Consider the following 17,426-nt stretch of genomic DNA (forward strand, 5'->3'; position numbering starts at 1 on the left):
AAGTAAAGGCTGCAACCCTTTTGCACTCCTGTTCAACCACATAAAGGATGGGAGACCTCTCTAGGAGAGGTCTTGCTCCAAGTGCTGTCCCATACACTGTACCCCCCACTAACCTGTACAACATAGATACAAACAGCCTCCCTGAGAGCAAGCCTTCAAGTGCTCCCTCAGGACACGAGGCATGTCCATCAGAAGGCACATTTGAGACCCTCTTTGTGACCACATCCATCCTCAGGGCCATGGAACACTCTCCTGCCTCCCTGCAGAGCAGCAGCGGCAGAGCTCACCCCTCCCGGGAAGGTGGGACCTACTGCACACCCCAACACACTCCATACAACTGCAGCTGGAGCGAGGACTTGCACTTGTGCCAGTCATCTCACTAATGGCAAGCAGCTCATTAGATGAAGGTCATGTCAATTATCTGCAGCTACTTTACATATGCAGTCAATTACCTTGCTGTACGATTTATTTCGGTATTTGCATTTAATGAAGACACCAGTCAATTGTTTTATTTCATTATTTTTAGTTACTTTAAGCAAAAATCCAGTAGTTTAACAGGTTATATTTCCAGCAGGGAGACCTCAGGAAGAAATGTGAACATGTACTTGCTTTTCTGCATCCCAATACGTGCCATGTGAGTTGAAATAACTTTCAGTAGTGAATAGATCCATGCTTTCATCTCCAGAAAGGAGTGTGGGGAGGAAGATAAAATTAGCAGCAAGTGACATTCATTTTGTGCCTTGCCATTTTCTAAGATCTTTACACAAAAGTTCAGTTTACTAAGTCCTACAGAATGCCACAGGCATGAGTTTCTGCTTTATGCATCATTACCACAGTGTGTGAACAGATATCAAAATGGGATGCATGTCAGCACATGATTTGCAAAGACTAAATGTACTGAGAACAAATAGTATTAACCTTTATCACATGCATAACTGGATGTCTGACACACTCTACTTATCCTTGAGGTTATTTAGGCAGCAAACTATATAATTACATTTTATTACTGCAAATAAAGCACTCACCCCCCAATACATAAACACGCACACCCATATCCAATTTGTATTCTTGTAAGTTGGTGCTTCTCACCAGGAAGAATAAACCTATTTTATTTTTATTCTCATGTTGGTTTTCCCTGAGGTAATGATATCTACTTAGTCTTAATGCCAGAGATAGCAGAGACTATGAACTATTTTGAAGTCCAAGATATACAGCAAGTAAATTTACAAGTAGTGTTAACTGTAAGTACAACTTTTAGAATGAGAAATTTGCTTTTATCTCATGTTGCTAAATACAGATTCTGAGAGCAAAGAAACTCCAGCAATGTCTAATTGGCCCTGGAAAAGCATCTGTCTGTCTAAAGCACTACAAGGCATTTTTTGTGGAGTTCCAAGGTTTTATTGGACTCTCTCCTCAGTACACACAGAAATCACAACTTCAGACAACCAGAGGTAAGAAAGAACCCAAAGAAAATAAAGCCAAAGTAATAATGCCATGACATCACAGTCCTGATCTTTCACAGAGCCATGTACCAGAGTAGCTACAAACTCTGCTCACAGTTCTAGACACTCAAACAATTCGCTTCAAAGCTCTGAGTGAGAATTCTGTTGTTTTAATGAGTGCAGAATCATTGCTAACAGTTAATTATACTTAAACTGGCTAAGTGCAGGACTGCAAGGTCTTGCCAGCAGGATCTCTATCAGACAGGTATCAGACCCAGTCTGCCCATACCAGTAAACAGGAAGGATTAATTTTGACAGCATGTACAAGTGGAGAAGCAGCAGACCAGATGCACAGATGTTATCATAGGTTTTCAGAGAGATGACATCTTTAGAAGAGATGAGCACTTTTTTTATACTTTGATAATGGGGACTGATTATGGGCCAACAACACATTTACAGCCTTTCCAGCTGTTTGTACAACATATCATATTTGGAGCACTCAGACTGCACAGGAAGTTGTGATTCCAGCTGTACACAAAGAAACTTACCTCCAAGGGAATCTGTGTGCCCTTATTCATATCAAACACAATATGGTTCACCACAACATTTTTTGCCAAAATTTCATGTTGAGATCCCAAGGCATGCAATGAATGTACTCCACAACTAAAAGCACTACCAACAGCTTTATTTCTGCTTTTGAGAGGATCATGAGTATAGTAACATGCTGCACTTCTATTACTATGTCACACAAACTGTACAGTAGGAATGATACTTCTAAGCCCAAAACTTGTGCATGAGCAAATTCCAATTTCAAAACTGACTTCAGAAAACTGCATTTATCTCTTCAGAGTATACATAAAAGTATGTTCATGCCATTACTGTGGTCATTCAGAAGTAACATTAAAGCAATTTCTGTGAAAGGAAGGTTCACCTATAGAATACAGTACAGACCCCCCCCCCTCCATGAAACCAATCCATTAAGTAATTACTCCATGCCAAGATACTATCTGGTTCCTCCATGTAGGCAGATAATTACAGTTCTCTGAAATAATTTGCTTCAATAGCCACTAGAGCTTTATACAATGCTAATTCAACCTGTGTGCAAAACAACATTAAGGCAGAAGCTCAGACCTTTGAGCAGCATCTGCAGTTTGTCTTCTATTTCAGTATGGTTCTTTGGTATGAAACAGTGCACTGAATCATCACAGGACTAAGCTGTTCTGCCAAGTACACACATGAGGCTCAGACAGAAGTCAAGGATAATTGGCACCCCAAAGCAGGAACAGAACGGGTTGTTGCATGCAATCTAGCGTGAGCTGGATCCCTTGAACAGTGACATGTGTCCAGCAGCCCTGGAACAACCCAGAAGTTCCTGCACCAGTGAGGTTGGATTCACACAGTGCCTGTAAATGACTGAACAGCATGCAAAGCACCCCACACACGCAGCAGCTATCTGCAATTGAAGCTTCCTAGGACCTACAGAACAACATGCAACCAGCAGGAGCATAAGGGAAGATTTGCCAAGGAAAAGAAACTGTTAAGAAGCATAATCATCAGATGGTGCAGTTAGCAGTGGTTTGGGAAGGCAGTGCTTTCCCTGGGCTGAGGGGAGGAGAACAAGGGCTATACCTGCTTGCTGCAAGGCTCTGAGGCGTGTGGCATTGCTGTAAGAGAACACCTTACTCCTAGCCACAGCCACTATTGAAATGCAGCTGATCAGGACACTGTGATGGGCATGAACCAGAACAGCTTGCTGTGAGAGCCCTGACAGGTATTAACAGTACTCCTGCATTTGCTAGTGGTGTTTCAGTCATCTTTTGGCTGTCTGCCCTTTATGTGGATCTTTCTTGACACATGCCCAGTCCAGCTGCCAGCACAGCATCTCTATGGAAATCATTTCCGTACACAGGGCAAGGAATGAAAGCTTACACTGAGGTACCAGAGCAGTTTCTGGGAGAGTTCAAGCCCAGAGTTCCATGGGAGCAGGACCAGAGCAGAAGCAGAAATGCGCAGGTTTGCAAAGTCACCTCAATCAATGTTAACAGAATAACAAGGACTTGTATAACAATATAGGGATATGCTTATTGGGAATCTGATCCACTTCACTGGGCAGCCAGCCCTGCAAGTCTTGCTGTGACAACAGCTTTATCTTTGGAGATAACACTATTGGAAAATTATGTCAGTATGTTAACATAACTGTATTGAGAGCACTTTGGCAAGAAGTGCTCTTTCACCAATGATATTTTACAATGACAAGGCAACTTACCACAGATTTCAAAGCATTATAGTTTTCAGCTTTTTGGTTTTTTTTCCCCACCTTCTAAGTGGCTGCACGTTGAAACAAGGCTTTTGCACTTGCTATGGCTGGTACTCTCTCCCTAATCTATGTTAAAAATCTGGGGGCCAACTTCCACCAGATTCAATAGAGGGATACACAGGGTCACATTGTATAACCAGTATGCCAGCACCTGAGACTGACCCACATAAGTTCTTCTCCTCCTCCATCCTTAAGCAAACACCAGTGTATAGGCTTACGGACTTACAACACTGTATTTTTCATTTCACAAGCTCCATAGAGGGAAAGGGTTTGGAATCACTAGAAGGGGTGAGGAGGTACATCAGGCAAAGATGCAAGGGTTTGAAAACAAGCTTCATTAGTTGTACTGCTCAAGGTACAAACGTTTAATGGAACACATAGGGGAAAAAAAGCCCCTGCAGTCTTACAGGAAAAATTAATTTATCCAGCTACTGCCATCTCCCAATTGTGTAATGGTGCAATTTCTTTCACCAAGGAACTGTGATTTCTGTGAATTACATGGACATTGGGACTTCCCTAATTAAAAATTAAGTTACATGGTTCCTGACTATTCATACTTGCCACCAGATATAACCGATTGTGGCATCGTGGGGAATTATTTCCACAAAAATTCTCGGAATTCCTTGCAGTGATAAATTCCACTGGATCTAATTCTGGTGGACACAGTCCCTGCCTGGTATAATTCCACAGTGTTCCATTCATAGATTTATATCAGCTGCAAAGGTGGCCCAGTATTTATGTGCTTAGAAAATCTGATGGTCACAACCTAAACTACAGCTAACAGCTGTATCAGAACAAAATGTGACTGGTTTCAGCAAAGCAGCTTCCTCCTGAGGGATACACACATATTTGGTAATACAACTTAAAGAGAAAGGAAAAAGCCTTTCTAGGTGTGCAGCCTAGCTCTTCTCTTCCCTCACTGATTTAAGCAGATAAATAGCCTAGACATGCCTATAAAGAGAGGTATGCAAAATCCAGCCCAACACCACCTAATGATCCTCACTTGGGTGTCCTGTTTCATGCACAACCCCCCACTGAAGAAAGTGGCTTTGCTGCCAGCAAAGCACTGTTCTCACCCTAAGAGCCCTTAAGCTCCAAAGGGTAGGTTTGTATATGAGACTGCAGTCATTAAATAAACACGTCTCTAGAAAAAACTTCAATACCTGTCCCTTCATGTAAGCAGATCCCACTATGCTGCAGGGAAGGACAGCTGCTCTTCTAATAGCTGGGGATGGCCGTGGGGGAAGAGAAAGTTAGAGAGAGAAACATTAAATTACACAATTACTCCTGGAAACAGCTAAGTATTCTCCCTTTATATCGCCACAACATAATAGACTAGCTATAGAAGTCACCATCCTATTCAGAATCAAAAGCAAAAATGTCAGACCAGAGATTATTAGTAGTTATAGAGAGGAAAAGAGGTTGCAAAAGCTAAGAAATCTGGTACTTAAGCTGTTGTGACTCTCCAATTGTAGAACATTTTTTGGAGAACATGCTATCAAATCCTCCAAAGAGCATTGCAAGCATTGAATCTCAACATACTTAGGTGAGAAGGAACCACATCAGAAACCATGTAAAGTCCACATGTATTTTAAACATTTTACCCCAGATTGCACAGCAAGTCACTGCTGAACCAGAGGACAGGGGAGTTCTTGCTCAAAATCCCTCAGTCCAGCCACTACACATGCCTTTACCATGTGTACCACATGCATACTTTGCTAATCTCCCCATGGCAATTTAGATGGCTAACACAGAAAGATGCTGATTGAAACCTTCAGGGTATTACTGTGAATACATATGCTAGCTCACTTCCATCTGTGTCATTATTAGTTCCTGACTGTAGGTTAACTATAGGGCATGTTGTCACCAGCCTGAGGTGAGGTGGCAGAAACTCCTGCTATTGCCATATGGCATTTTGTTTCCTCTTTCATTTTCCAGCTTTTAGCCTCACACTCCAATTTGGGGGCTCAACCACTACATAACAAAGGGTAACAAGGAAAACAAAACTAGTTTTAAAATATAAATATTCTTCACCACTAAAATCTTTAAGTTTGATTTGAAATGCAACACAAGTTCCTATCTCATCCAGACCAGAGACTGCTTTTACCTGCAGCAAACTTGTTATGAAACTCAGGAAAGACCTATTCCCATAAAGAAGTATTATTGCCCAAGCAGGTATTTGCCAACCCTACAAACACAAACCAGGCAGCTTTCAAGGTACCAAGGGTCATCCTTAATTTGGACAAAATGGAGAAGAGCAAGGCTATGCCTACTTGTGATATGGGTAGCAGCACAATCACCATCAAAACAATAAAAGGAAAAAAGATTACTGAGTTCCAGTCATCTCTTTTTTTTTTTTTTTTTTCCCCAATGCACATCCACAGATCAATCCTTATGTTAAAATACCAATGGCTCAAGACTCCTTAAAAAAACTATGGGTCATGTTTTGACATATGCCTGAACATGATAAATGACAAGATATGCAGAGTATCAGCAGCTCCCCTGTAGTTCTTTAGTGAGCACAATTTGAATACTAAAAGGTCTGGTGCTGCTTTGCAACTGAAGACTTGTTCCAAAGTGTTTAATTTAAAGCAGACATGGAAGTTATTTATTGTTTTCTAGGTCTCACTGCATACCTGTCCTTCCATTGGGGAAATGATTGATAGTATTTCCAAGCATGAGAGTCTGTAAGTTTCATAAGTTACAGGAATCAGAGCAGGTTAAAAAATATACAGCCACTTCTTCCATGTTGAACCAAACTGATTAAGAACAAGGTGATATGACTTCATGCTTGAAGTTTATGGAACTTCAAGATGTTGCCTACAGGCTTGTCATTCTCAAAGGCAGACTTCTTTGGAGGCTTAGACTTCTAACTAACTTAAACATTATTTTTGCCTTTTTTTTTTAAATGGAGGTATGTGGAATTGACTCACTTATTATTTTGCAACAACCTTGTTCATTGGTGACATTCTTCCTACCTTTGCAGTCACAATGGCAAAAAAGCTTTGCACAGGGGATAGAAATTTATCCTTAGTGCAAAGCCAAGAGAGAAGAGGATTTAAATGAGTCTTTCAAGGAAGGCAGCTTTATTCCTTGTTTTAAATTCATGTGCCCATCATTAGCTTTTAAGGGCAAAACTCATTTTCAGACATCTCTTGCTAGTCAAAAAATCTGTACATCTGTGCTAAGACGTAAAGAAGCACATGCTTCTTATCTTTGCACCATTTCATCAATTTGCCAATGCCACACCAGTAAATACTCTGCTGCTGTAATGACATGTGAAGCATCCTTCCCTTCCTCATAAAATAAGAATAGTCCTTCCACCAATCTACAAGGCACAAGCTGACAACAAGAAAAAAATCATGACATTGACATAAACAGTAGCGTTTATATCTGGAAAAGCAAAAAGGCAGAACTTCAGATGTGTTTATTTCTAGTTTTGGTTCAGCCCATTACAATGATAAAGGGTGGTCATGATGTTCAGAAGGACATTCATAGCTCACCACAGTTTCCTGGCAAGGGCTCTGGTTAAACCACTCTTGCCAGCTTGAACTTGTTATTGAATTTGCTTCCTTCTCACACTGGCTCTCAGTACAAATTCTATCAAAAAGCATTTGTCTCTCAGCATTTACGGCTCAGTCAAACTGGATAATCAACTCAGAAGGAATGTAAATAGCAAGTGAAGATCCAAGCCTTAATGGAGGCAGCCAGCAGGCAGAATTACCTAGAAATACTACAAAGCAAGTCCTGTCACTCATCCCAACAGTATCCATACACTTCTGTGGTACAGTGACTGCTAGGACTAAGGGGAGAGGTTGGCTTTACTAATCTAGCCTTTCAATAAAGTTCACATTTCATTTCTTTTCTTCTCAGTGTATCATGTACTAAAAACTCAACAAGAGCACCATGGCTAGTGTAAAGATGGATAAACTAAACCATATGGATACTAGATGTTACACCACGATTAAAAAGAAAATGGCATAACAGACTAAGGAATCCAGAGACCTTAACCTTTAATTTCTTGATCTTGATGAAACACCATTTCTCCAGGAGCAGTGTTTAAAAAAAGCAATATTCAGATCACATTAGATAAGGCACAGTATGCACTAGAACTGCCACAAGATTAAGCTTAACTCAATTTTAAAATACATATAGTACAGGATTCTGGGTTGAGTCCTTTACATGCTGAATTAATAAAGAGCATATAACAGCATTTTGCTCAAGGTCTTGCCTAGTTCTTTTTTTTTTTTTTTTTTTTTTTTTTTCCCAGATTCCTCCTGCATTCATGCAAAGCCTACTTGTACCTCAGTGCACATACCAGAAAGGTTGAGGCTGATGTGGAGCTCCAGTGAGCCAAGGATAGTTTTTAAAACTCTGGTTTGGTATTACAACTCTCATGCACCCTGATATGGCATAAGCAGCTTGCAGTTGCCTCCTGACTTGTGGCAAATATCCCTGTATCACAATATCTCAATTTCCCCACAGGAAAACACTGTTCCCTCAAAAGTTTTGGATTAAGCTCTTACCACAATATAATTTACACTGTCAGACTTCAAATATCATAAGAAATTTCAAAACCCACCACCTGGAAAGTTATACAGTTCATGCAATTTACTAAGGATTGCATTTTTCAGGGCTCTGTGAGATGGTATTACCAACTCCAGGTTCAGTTGTGTTAGTTTGATTATTCCAGTAGGCATTTGATAGCAGAGAGCTAGCAGTTATTATAAAGCCCTAAAACATACTGTGTCTCTAAGAATCAAAAAGAAGTAACTGAACATGAGATTATGAGTTCAGGAGGCAAAAAAGGCTCATTGTTTCCCCTCTGTAATCAGGAAACAAAATTATGTACTATAAAAACTGCTTTTCTCTCAAATGCAGAGTAAGAAACTGCTATAGTAGGTTGATGCACAAAACAAACACAAAAAAGGAGCAGATACTAGTGTATTCCAAGTTGTTAGATTTAAGGTAGCAACAGATAGCTACATATTCACCTTATACTTGATAATTCATTTTTAAATTGAGAAAATTGTGAATCTAGTGAAACCACTCTAAAGGCTGCTGAGTTGATACATTTGGGAAAATCAGATTTTTTTCTATTCCAGCAAATATATACTAAAGGACAGTACCCAACAAGTAGACTTCAAAGATGGGATAGGGAAGAAATCATCCTTCAAATGAACACAAATACTTAAGGGACTAAATCTACATTGTATTATTGGTGTAGCTTTACAAAGGCTATGAGGCCTCAGCAACAGCTGTACCAAACCCTTATAAATCTGACTTGCAATACTTCTTCAAGGGTAGTCTAAATTAAATCAGCAAATGATCACTGAAAGTGATGCTTCTTTGCTTACCAATTTAAGCCACATAAAGACTCTATAAAATTTAGTTACCTGCATCACTAGAACAGGATTCACAGGTAATCATCAATTACAGGGCTAAAAAAAGTCTGTACTCCTACAGTAAATTGATACTGTGGAGTAAGGACTGGGATTAACTCATTTTAAAGGTGCAGGCTCCCTTGCTGGAGACAGCCCTGTGTGGTTTGTGCATCTCTAGGTGGCAGCAGCTGCTCAGATTTTGAGATACTCTGAGATGCTTATCTCAAATTCAGCAACCAGAATCCTTCCATCCTCCTAGAACTGACTTCCCTAACGTGAAATGTGACCCCCTCCCCCATTTCTTCATAATTTATAGTAGTCTGTAGCTGACTCACAAGGATTTCTGCGTTTTCCTAACCAAGTACACAAGAAAAGGAATGAACTGCCAGAGGATTGAGGTAATTTATAGCGTAAAACATTGAGAGCTTCTAGTCGATCAAAGGACTCAGAGAAACAAATATAAGAACAATCATGCCTTCTGTTCTCTACAAATGCCAGGGCCAGAAATAACTGTCCTAATTAACTGGTTTCAGAAACTGACTTCCCTGAAAAATACAATATTCTTACCAAGGAAAGTATCTAACTGCTACAGCCTTATGGCAGCAGTCAGCAGGGCATGAAAAATCACTAAATGAAGTTTCCTTTTGCTTCCTCTGGTTGTGCATGGTACTCATCTTTAGACAGCTGTATCTATTCATGGTGCCTAAATTATGCTGTAAGGGGACATTCCACTACCACTGGTGCCATTGTTACCAAGAATTACAGTCACATCAGGTCAGCACCATCCCAGCCAACCCTCTGTTCACTAGTAGTAAAGGGCAGACATTGTACCCAAGATGAGGTTGTGGGGGTTTTTTGGTTTTTTTTTTTTTTTTTGTAAGATTGTCTCCTAGTCCATGTCCATGACATTTCCAGTGTTTCAGACTGTTTCATGTTCATTGTTGCTGTTGGGTATTGCAGTTGAACCCCACCAGTCTACAGCTGCCTGGTATGTCCTGAATGTTGAGAAGGAAAGGCTGAGCTGTCCCTGCAGATCACTTACACTTCACACATAAGGCTGTTTGCCCTGCTCTGCACTGGGCTGCTCAACCCCTGGAATTGAGCATGCAAGTTTAAGGTACCATGGCAGAGCTGCCTGTATGCACTGCACTGCAAATTCTATTATTTACTGCTCATGTTACAAGAGAATTGGTAATTTCTTGCTGGGTACCAGAAAGAGAAGACAGGCAAGACTATCTGTGCCCTAAAGAACCTGCAGTCAGAGATAAGACTGAATAATAGATGGGTAAGGAAGCAGCAAGATTTGTGAGTTGACAGACAGGGGACACAGCCTGCCAGCCCCGTCACAACTCATTTATCAGGCAGCTCACTCAGCACACACCTGTGCTGCTTCCTAATGGTGTATCACAGCAGACAAGAGCTGTGACAGAACCTTTCTAGCTTCAAGACAGCAGGTTATTGGTTAACACTTCATTTCAGCAATACACAAAAATAGCCTCAGCTTCAGTGCCTTTAAAAGCTTCCTTTTAAAGAGTGTTTACAACTAAGGATTACCAAGAATGCCAGTGTATGAACTGATCTAAGAAATGATGGAGCCTTTCCCAATTAAGCAGCATTTCAGCTATTTAGCAGAAACCAAGTGCTCACAACATATGCTTGACAGGTCAAGACAAGTTAGCAATTAGCCTATTAAAAGCACATATCCTTCTCTAGTGGAGCCTCCAACAATTCACACAATGCCTAAAGTGAGGTTTCTAAGTGTAGGCATGGGGCACATGGTTAGAAGAACTTTTCAGCCTTTTATATATACAAACCAGGAAGGCAGGTATGAGAAATACCTTTTTTTTTTTTCTTTAATGGGACCATACTTATTACACAAATCACTCAGTAGAGTGACTTGTTTCTCCTTTTCATGCAGTGCTTACCAGTAGAAGGGCTGAGAGGGTCTCCTACTTCCAAGTTGCTTGTGACCTGCTTTTATATGTGCACTCCCCAAGAGAATTATTACCTGAGCAAAATGTGCAGCTTTTGTGTTTTCCTTACAGCAACAGCACAGTAAGAGTTGCACAAACACTACAGCTACTGCACAGACTTAAGTGCAGCCACTTCCAGCTCAGCACCATCACATATACAAAGCTTTTAAGCAAAGGCACAGAACCTTATTTTCCCCTATATTTTTTTCACATTAATGAGCCTTTAAAAACCTTTGTATCTGTGCACTACATTTTGTAGTATTCCAGTACATTGCAGCACTTCCCAAACACTACTGCTACAACATAATGCCTTGGTGCTTAACAGCATGCTGCTTGAAGTTACACTAAACTGGACTAAGTGTTACTCCATCCAAGATAAAAGTCCTTTCTCATCTTCTTCCACCATTATATCTGGATTATTCAGATAAAATTTTTTCATCCTTCTGACCTGGTTTACCCTGATTTCACAGCCATATAACAACAGGATCTACCCTGCAGTTCCTGCAAGCAGCGAGCACTTGAAACATGAACAGAAGGCACGCTGCTGCTTACAAATGGGTTTTCCCAGACAAGGTTCAGTGAAGCTGAACGTTAGTGGTATTACTACAGCAGAAAACAGATATTTTAGAGCTGAAACAGAGTTGCTGCTTTGCTCTGAGACCCAGGTGAGGGACGGCACTCATTCCTGCAGAACATCACTATCAGTCTCCTCTCTTTTCCCGGCTCTGTTTACACAGCCAGTGCCCTGGAACTCTGCACACAGGAAGCCACAGCATCCCCTTAACAGCTGCTCCCTCCTCTCACATGCCAAACTACAGCACTTGCAGCATGCGTGAAGCCAAGAGCATCCCCTCTGCTTACGTTCTTCTATACCCACACCAGCTCTGGGCCATCACTGGGCTGAGCTCTCACTTGAGCCTGGGATTTACACAAATGCACTACTCAACACCAAAGCAGACAATATGATGATCTTCTCACTTGGGACAGCCACTCGTGTAAACAAAGCAAAGTCTTCACTTTTGTGACCAAAAAGCCATGAAAACTTGGGGCTGTGAAAGTTCTTCCTGCCCACAAGCAGGAGGCTCATTATCCAGACCTTTGCTCGTATCTACAGACAACCACGGAAATTCATTTTATCTATTTATCACCATGAATTAAAGATTACAGAAATACTGGCTGAAGAAAAATATATTGCCAGGATAGATTCTTTGCATTCATTAGAACTGTGTTACTAGAAACATAAATAAGTAATGACTATTGATCTTGCATAACCTCAGAACAGCAAACTACAATAAACTGAGCGGAAAAGGACACATCTTAACTGAAATGTACAAACCAAGACACCAACAGCACCTCTTAAAAACAACCAAGCAAAGGAAGCATGGCCCACAGCCGTAACACCTCATGCTTTTAATCCTAGGAAAAAAAAAAAAAATCGGTGGGACAGCACACGGTTTCCACAGTATTAATTAAACCTCTGCTAAAAAAAAAATTACCATTTAACCTCAGGATTTTTTTTCTGGGTGAAGACGTGTCTGACCCCCCGATATGAATCCAGGGCCGGTGGGTCGAGGGCTCTTCCCGAGCACCGACACCTTCCTTGCGCCGCCTTCCCTTCGCTTCCCTGCCGGCGGCACCGGCGGCCGCTGGAAGCGGGACAGGCGGAGGAGAAGCGCCCGTGGCACCGGATCGCGGTGACGGTGCCCGGCATGCTTCACATTCCAGCGACCGTCCAGCTTCAACAAGTGCATCGCGCCCCACCCTGACGGCGCCCGGCCCTCCCCGCACCCCGGCCCCGCTGCCGCCGCTCCCGCTCCCGGGCCGGGCTCCGCCGCCGCTCCCGCTCCCTCTCACGGCCGGGCCGGGCCGGGCTCCGCCGCCGCCCCTCGGGGAGGAGGAGGCCGGGCCGGGCCCCGCCGCGCGCCCGCCGCCAGGGGGCGCCGCCCGCCTCCGCGCCCGCCCCGCCGCGCCCCGCGCAGGCGCGCCCGCGCCGCCGTCGGGGAAGCGCCGCCGGCTCCCGCGCTCCGCTGCCCCGCGCTCCGCCGGGAGCGCGCTCCCGCTGCCGCCGGCCCCGGCAAAAGCCGCGCCGGGCACCGGCCGGACCGACAGGTGCGGGAACAAAGCGGCGCGGGGCTGCCCCGGCCCTCCCCCACGCTCACCGCTCCCCGACGCCTCTCGCCGGCCAGCGCCCGCCCAGCTCCGCGGCCACCCGCACCCCCGGCCCTTCAAGTTTTCCGGCGGGGCGCCGCGTACCTTATCGTCCACACAAAGCCTGTCCGGGTCCCCTCCGGGAAGTCACATCCTCTCCCGGGCGCCCAGTCCCACCGACCGCCTCCCGCCGCCTCGACAACACAGTCGGCGTCTCAAGTGTCTCATCAAAGCTTTATGAGGGGCGGGAGGGCAGCGGAGCCGGATCCCACACTCCCGCCGCTCAACCGGAGCCTCCCGGCCCAGCCCCTCCGCCTTCTCCTCGCCGAGCGGCTTCGCCCCCGGGCAGCGGCTGCGGCGGCCGTAGGCACCGCGCTGCCCCGCTTCGAGTCTCCGCACCGCCTCCCGGCCCCGCCACCGCCCCCGCCCCGCCCGCCTGCCCGGCCCCGCTCCGCTCCCCTCAGCTCCGCTCTGCTCCCTAAGCCCCGCTCCCCTCAGCTCCGCTCCGCTCCCTAAGCCCTGCTCCGCTCCTCCGCCCCGCTCCGCTCCCCTCAGCTCCGCTCCGCTCCCTAAGCCCTGCTCCGCTCCTCCGCCCCGCTCCGCTCCCCTCAGCTCCGCTCCCTAAGCCCCGCTGCCCTCAGCTCCTCCGCTCTGCTCCGCTCCTTCGCTCCTCTCAGCTCCGCTCCGCTCCTTAAGCCCTGCTCCGTTCCTCCGCTCCGCTCCTCTCAGCCCCACTCCGCTCCTCTCCTCTCAGCTCCGCTCCGCAAGCCCCGCTCTGCTCCGCTCCCTAAGCCCCACTCAGCTCCGCTCAGCCCCGCTCCCCTCAGCTCCGCTCCGCTCCCCCGGCGCTTCCCCAGGGGGGTGCCAGTCCGCCCGCGGCGGGATATTGGTTTACTCCACCAGGTATTAAGCAAGCCCAATCCATTTAAATATCGCTCCCGCGCTGACCTCTCCGTAGTCCGCCTATTAAGAATGCAATCAAGATAATATCATCGGGCATTGCTTATTAATGAGCGCCCCAGGTAACGTTACACCGGTGACTTTCTGCAGGCGCCCAGCGGGAGCTCAGTTCCAGCGGTCCCGAGGCGGCTGCACCGGCACCGCCCGTCCATCAGCGGAGATGGGCCCGGCCGCGGAGTCCGGGCATCGAAACGCCCTGCTCGGCTCTGCCCGCGGGCGGATTCTGTACCCCCCGACAAAAAAATCTGCTTTTCCATCTCCTCCTCCTTCCTTGCACGTGCAGCAAATCCAGTAAATTATTGATAGTGGAAATTGAATGGTGGAGGCAATAATGGTGTCCCCTGATTGACTAGCAGCATTTGATCTCGGTACAGACGGAGGGGTGGCGCGCTCCCTGGCTGGGCTGGCACGCCCGTGCCCATCCCACGGCACGGCGAGCGCCGGGACAGCCGCTCACCCCTGCCTGCCGTGCCCTCCGCTCCTCCTTGCAGGCAGAACTGGAAACAGGTTTATGTTTATTCATTTATGAATTGGCTGGAACACGTATTTTCTACACCTCAAAGCCTGACTGCCATCTAATTTCGATTAATGCCAAAGGCCTGTTCACTCCACGCACTTGTGAAAATGTAATTATATTAGGGGAAATGTGTGCAACTCATTGCTGCCCTCAGTCTGATTGCCTGTGTACTTTTGCTGTGAAACACCTGCATTGATCAATAAAGTAAAGAAAATAACCCAGGTGTTTGGAGTCTGAGTACACCTACGGCCTTTCATATAAATAAGCTTTTAATATATATTAAAGGAAAGATTCCTGGTTGTTAATAACCTTTGCAGCTTTAAGAACTTTTTAAAAAATCATTTTTAAGTGCCACATCACCATCTTTGTTGCACTTGTGGGTTTGGTTTCACATGTTTGAACTAAAAATGTCAGTGAGCATGAAGACAGTTCAACCTCTTTTGTGTCAGTGTTTTCCAGTCCAAATCTATCCAATTTATGAGAAAGGAGACATCTTCAAAGCCTTCACTAACAGTCTGGCCTGAGGAATCATGTCCAGCTGCTGTTGGCTGATAGATAATACACTCATTAAGTCACTAATAACAGGTAACTCCTCAGGCCAAGTCCTGCTCTGCTATTTCTGTATTATTCAAATTCTGCTATTAAGGATATATCAACCATTCCTCTTCCCACTCTGATACACCAATATAAGCTTATATCTCTCAGCAATAATGCCAGGTGGGTGTTCCAGAGGTATTTCAAGCACATGATTGTACCTGGAATTTGCTAAGTTAATGTGTGCATTTTATTTATCTGTTTTAGACTTCACAACACCGTTTAACTTTCCAGTATTAGTGTGCATACCTGATTTCACTAAGGCAGCATATTTTCAGCAGCCTTTTTGCACAGTCATAAAACAGCACAGTTTCAATATTCTGTGTTTATAAGATGGTGCCTGCAAGTATTTGGATGATCCACCAGGCAAGTTAAACAGTAGCAGGAGAGGTTACTTTAATCAGCAGTAATGTAATACATTACACACTTGTTATTCCTGGAGGAAAGACTCTTCTGCTAGCACACTAGACATGCAGATGAGCAGCAGCAAGTATCATGCTTTAGAAACACTGCTGGCTCTTTCTCAGGAGTGAAGGAGAAGGGATATACTGTGAAAAAAATCTGCTTGCAATCAGAACATTTTTTTTTTTAAATTTTGGAAAGGAAGCATGTTACAGCCAGCCTGACAAGTCCTCACTCTGTAGTAAGTGCTTCAGCTCACCACTGCTAGGAACATTAGAACCATTAATAGCATGCAACCACGAAATTCCCATTTTTCTCTGCTACAAACATGCTGCCTTTTGCATGAGTGTAGAGATTTTCCTGGGGAAGAGGTGTGGTCAGAGGAGCTGCTGTCTCTTGCTGGTATAATCAGCCCTTTCAGCATTATTACCAACCAGTGCTTGATTACTCAGAAAATGAAAAAGTTTTGTAAAAATTACTTGTTTGGATTTTTAGTGCACATGAAGGCTGGGTTCCATATTTTTCAGTCAGACTCTGACTTCCAAGAGAATTTTTATGAATGACCTCCCCAGAAATTGGGTCTTCAAGGTATTAGTTTGTGAAGAAAACATGTCCTGACATGGGGACACTGCTCTGGTTGGACCTCCATTCCTTTGTCCACAAGATGCACTATAAATCTGGAGGTTACATAAACATCACTTTTGAGATTTGTGGGATACATAGGATTCAAAGATCAGGTGTCTGATATTCTCTTGGTAGAGCCCAAAGGAGTTCTCTCTTGTTGTGTCTGAAAGAAGATGCTTTCCAGCCCATCTCAGGATCAGCTATGTTTCCCCTATTTGGATTGTGCAGATGTCACAAGCAAGAGGGACTTGAAAAGAAAGTCATGCCACAATTGCATGGAGAAGAAAAGGGCAGGCAAACCCTTGTCTGGAGGTTTCAGATAATTCAGTGTATCAAGCCTCTTGGTGTTGTCACACTATGCCCACTTTACAGCATTTACCTTGAAACCAGGTGTTTTTTCTATTCATGACAAATTAATTTTTTGCATACACAAATCGTGCTTTACAATTTTCCAAACAGCAACAGGGAAAGAGTATGAGTTGTCAATCAGCAAAATGTTGATTTATCCCTGCAGTAATATTGCTTGCAGGAAGGTAAGGTCATTGCTTTTTGCTGAATTCAATTTAAACTGTAGCATAGGCACTAATGATGCTGTAGATAGTATAAAGAAGAAAGCAGAAGCACGCACACCTGGTTTCTGTCTCAGTGGAGATTATGCATTATAGTGATTGATGTACGAGGTCCAAATTTACTGATAAACTAATTATATGATAAAGCAGTTTGTGGTGCTCTTAAATTCCCCCATTGCAATTTTAGGAGAAGCAATAAAACTGTCAATATTTGAAAAGAGTAACATTCTTAAAAGGTACATAATTAGACAAAAGGTAACGGGTGATTGAGTCTCCCCTCCCCCAAACTGTGTCTTTACATTCCCCATTTTATTCATGTAGTATCTTGACCTGTTTTTGAATGAGAAAAAGGTCAAGAAGCTACAATTTGGAATTCTTCTCACTTGGCTGTCTGGAAATATAAACTAATCCTGATTATAAAAAGGACAGTGCTATTGATATGCTCAGGTTTTGATGCTACAGTGTTTTTTCTGTTAAAAATTTTAATTGGCTGAAA

At 44.0% G+C, this 17,426-nt stretch overlaps 1 protein-coding gene across 4 annotated transcripts in view; it reads right to left on the reverse strand.

Annotated features, from left to right (window-relative positions):
* BDNF (brain derived neurotrophic factor) overlaps positions 1-17,426 on the reverse strand; it is a 38,884-nt gene that overhangs the window by 8,033 nt on the left and 13,425 nt on the right. The window contains exon 1 of one of the 4 annotated variants that reach the window (XM_079310103.1): positions 13,370-13,700. The exons of 1 other annotated variant lie outside the window; for it this stretch is intronic. Coding sequence is in view for 1 of the 3 variants with exons in the window: in XM_079310102.1 (XP_079166228.1) it covers positions 4,923-4,934 (12 nt within the window). In the remaining 2 variants the exon portion in view is untranslated. Of the gene's footprint in view, positions 1-4,922; positions 4,993-11,564; positions 12,011-13,369; positions 13,701-17,426 lie in introns of those variants that run through there. 2 more of the 4 variants (XM_079310104.1, XM_079310102.1) reach the window with 2 other exon arrangements.

Source organism: Erithacus rubecula, assembly GCF_903797595.1.
Source record: "Erithacus rubecula genome assembly, chromosome: 6".
NCBI lineage: Eukaryota > Metazoa > Chordata > Aves > Passeriformes > Muscicapidae > Erithacus > Erithacus rubecula.